The 2747-nt window shown below is 43.8% G+C and overlaps 1 protein-coding gene across 1 annotated transcript; it reads right to left on the bottom strand.

The window, feature by feature from the left end:
- On the bottom strand, positions 1-2494 carry LOC129925762 (mucin-2-like). The gene is made up of 2 exons (XM_056026242.1): positions 1074-2494; positions 1-196 (listed from the first exon to the last, which is right to left on the bottom strand). Exons 1-2 carry the CDS (start codon positions 2492-2494, stop codon positions 1-3), a joined length of 1617 nt encoding a protein of 538 aa, XP_055882217.1.
- Between the last annotated feature and the right edge of the window lie 253 nt (positions 2495-2747).

The raw sequence follows: 2747 nt of genomic DNA, 5'->3' as shown, positions 1-2747 counted from the left end.
TTACTCCCTCCGCAAGCTCAGCATATCAATGTCTTTAGGGATTCTTTCATCTGGCATGCGGATGACATATCCGAGCCTGCGTAGTCTTCTCAGTGTCAGAAGACCATAGATGCTGTGCATATTGGCCAGACTGAAATGAGAGTGACAAGAATTGCTACTATAAGCTTGTACTCTTTCCATGGGTGGGCGAGCATTTCTAAAAAGGACATAACAATTTTCCAAGAAATTTGACATCTTTGGAAAAAAAAACAACTTATTGACCACACTGCGAAATCTTTGTTTTGAACCGTTTTATTTTTTTTCCCAAATATAATTATTTAAAATAATTAAATTAAATTTGGCTTGTACGGTTTCTTTGTATTCAGTCAAGTGCTGAATAAATAAAAGGACATAGGCCTACTTGAGTATTTTGGGGCGCGGTGGCTGAGTGATTAAGTGCTTTGCTTCCTGGGGTCCTGGGTTTGAATCTCGGTGGGTGCTGGGATTTCGAATTTTGGGAATTTTAGGGAGCCCCTGAGTCTATCCAACTCTAATGGATACCGGATTTTAATTGGGGAAAGTAAAGGCAGTTGGTCGTTGTACTGGCCAGATAACACTCTGCTCGTCAACTCTTTCTCTCCTAACCGACGAATCAAACGTTGATTCCATCAGAATGTGGTAAATAATTAATGAGAGAAAGAGTTAAGTGTTGATCAAAGAAACAGATGCCCTTAACATCATCTTCCTTATTGATCTGAAAGGGGAACTTATACATGAATATTTAGAGCGGCTCTTAGGTACACATAAAGTTGCTCCCCCTTTTAATCATAAGCTGAACTGTCAATAGAAGAACTTGATTATGCAAAGCTTTCTGGAGAGACTCATTGCAATATTAAAGCATTACAAGAAATAGATATCTCATGAGACTGTAGACCTAAAGGAGGATCGATTTAAAACAAAAAAAAATATGTTACTTGTTAAGACTAAATAGTTTATATTATATTAACATGACGTTGTTCATTTAGGTTCAATTATTCCCTTAAAGAGTTTACACTCATTCAAATGTTGAAGTGGGGACAGTTGGAGAGACTTGCCCAGAACTATAGGACATGGGAACAGTTGGAGAGACTTGCCCAGAACTATAAGGCATGGGTACAGTTGGAGAGACTTGCCCAGAGCTATAAGATATGGGTACAGTTGGAGAGACTTGCCCAGAACTATAGGACATGGGAACAGTTGGAGAGACTTGCCCAGAACTATAAGGCATGGGTACAGTTGGAGAGACTTGCCCAGAAATATAAGGCATGGTTACAGTTGGAGAGACTTGCCCAGAACTATAGGACATGGGAACAGTTGGAGAGACTTGCCCAGAACTATAAGGCATGGGTACAGTTGGAGAGACTTGCCCAGAACTATAAGATGTGGGTACAGTTGGAGAGACATGCCCAGAACTATAAGACATGGGGACAGTTGGAGAGACTTGCCCAGAACTATAGGACATGGGAACAGTTGGAGAGACATGCCCAGAACTATAAGATATGGGTACAGTTGGAGAGACTTGCCCAGAACTATAAGACATGGGAACAGTTGGAGAGACATGCCCAGAACTATAAGACATGGGTACAGTTGGAGAGACTTGCCCAGAACTATAAGGATAGGGTACAGTTGGAGAGACTTGCCCAGAACTATAAGGCATGGGTACAGTTGGAGAGACTTGCCCAGAACTATAAGGCATGGGTACAGTTGGAGAGACTTGCCCAGAACTATAAGGCATGGGTACAGTTGGAGAGACTTGCCCAGAACTATAAGGCATGGGTACAGTTGGAGAGACTTGCCCAGAACTATAAGACATGGGAACAGTTGGAGAGACATGCCCAGAACTATAAGACATGGGTACAGTTGGAGAGACTTGCCCAGAACTATAAGGCATGGGTACAGTTGGAGAGACTTGCCCAGAACTATAGGACATGGGTACAGTTGGAGAGACTTGCCCAGAACTATAAGGCATGGGTACAGTTGGAGAGACTTGCCCAGAACTATAGGACATGGGAACAGTTGGAGAGACTTGCCCAGAACTATAAGGATAGGGTACAGTTGGAGAGACTTGCCCAGAACTATAAGGCATGGGTACAGTTGGAGAGACTTGCCCAGAACTATAAGGCATGGGTACAGTTGGAGAGACTTGCCCAGAACTATAAGGCATGGGTACAGTTGGAGAGACTTGCCCAGAACTATAAGGCATGGGTACAGTTGGAGAGACTTGCCCAGAACTATAGGACATGGGTACAGTTGGAGAGACTTGCCCAGAACTATAAGGCATGGGTACAGTTGGAGAGACTTGCCCAGAACTATAGGACATGGGAACAGTTGGAGAGACTTGCCCAGAACTATAAGGCATGGGTACAGTTGGAGAGACTTGCCCAGAACTATAAGATATGGGTACAGTTGGAGAGACTTGCCCAGAACTATAAGACATGGGGACAGTTAAAGAGACTTGAACAGAACTATAAGACATGGGAACAGTTGGAGAGACTTGTAAAATGTATTGTAAAATGTTTTACATGTTTCGGATGTTCCTTCAGAGTTGAAGATAGTTTACTTCCTAGTCCAAACCTCCCGCAGGACGACGGGGGATGGGAGTGGGCAGGGTTTGAACCCTCGACCGTCGATAAATCCGAACGACAGTCCAGCGCGCAAACCGCACGACCAGGCAGCCATCCAGACTTGCCCAGAACTATAAGACGTGGGGACAGTTGGAGAGACTTGCC

Source organism: Biomphalaria glabrata, chromosome 4 (assembly GCF_947242115.1).
Source record: "Biomphalaria glabrata chromosome 4, xgBioGlab47.1, whole genome shotgun sequence".
NCBI lineage: Eukaryota > Metazoa > Mollusca > Gastropoda > Planorbidae > Biomphalaria > Biomphalaria glabrata.
The sequence above is the reverse complement of the archived record's forward strand: the minus strand, read 5'-3'. Positions and strand labels throughout refer to the sequence as shown.

Coding starts and splice junctions, on each gene's coding strand:
- LOC129925762 (XM_056026242.1), bottom strand. CDS start 2,494: ATGTCTTATAGTTCTGTTCAAGTCTCTTTAACTGTCCCCATGTCTTAT. Junction 197..1,073: donor CCCATGTCCTATAGTTCTGG/GCAAGTCTCTCC, acceptor TGTCCTTTTTAG/AAATGCTCGCCCACCCATGG.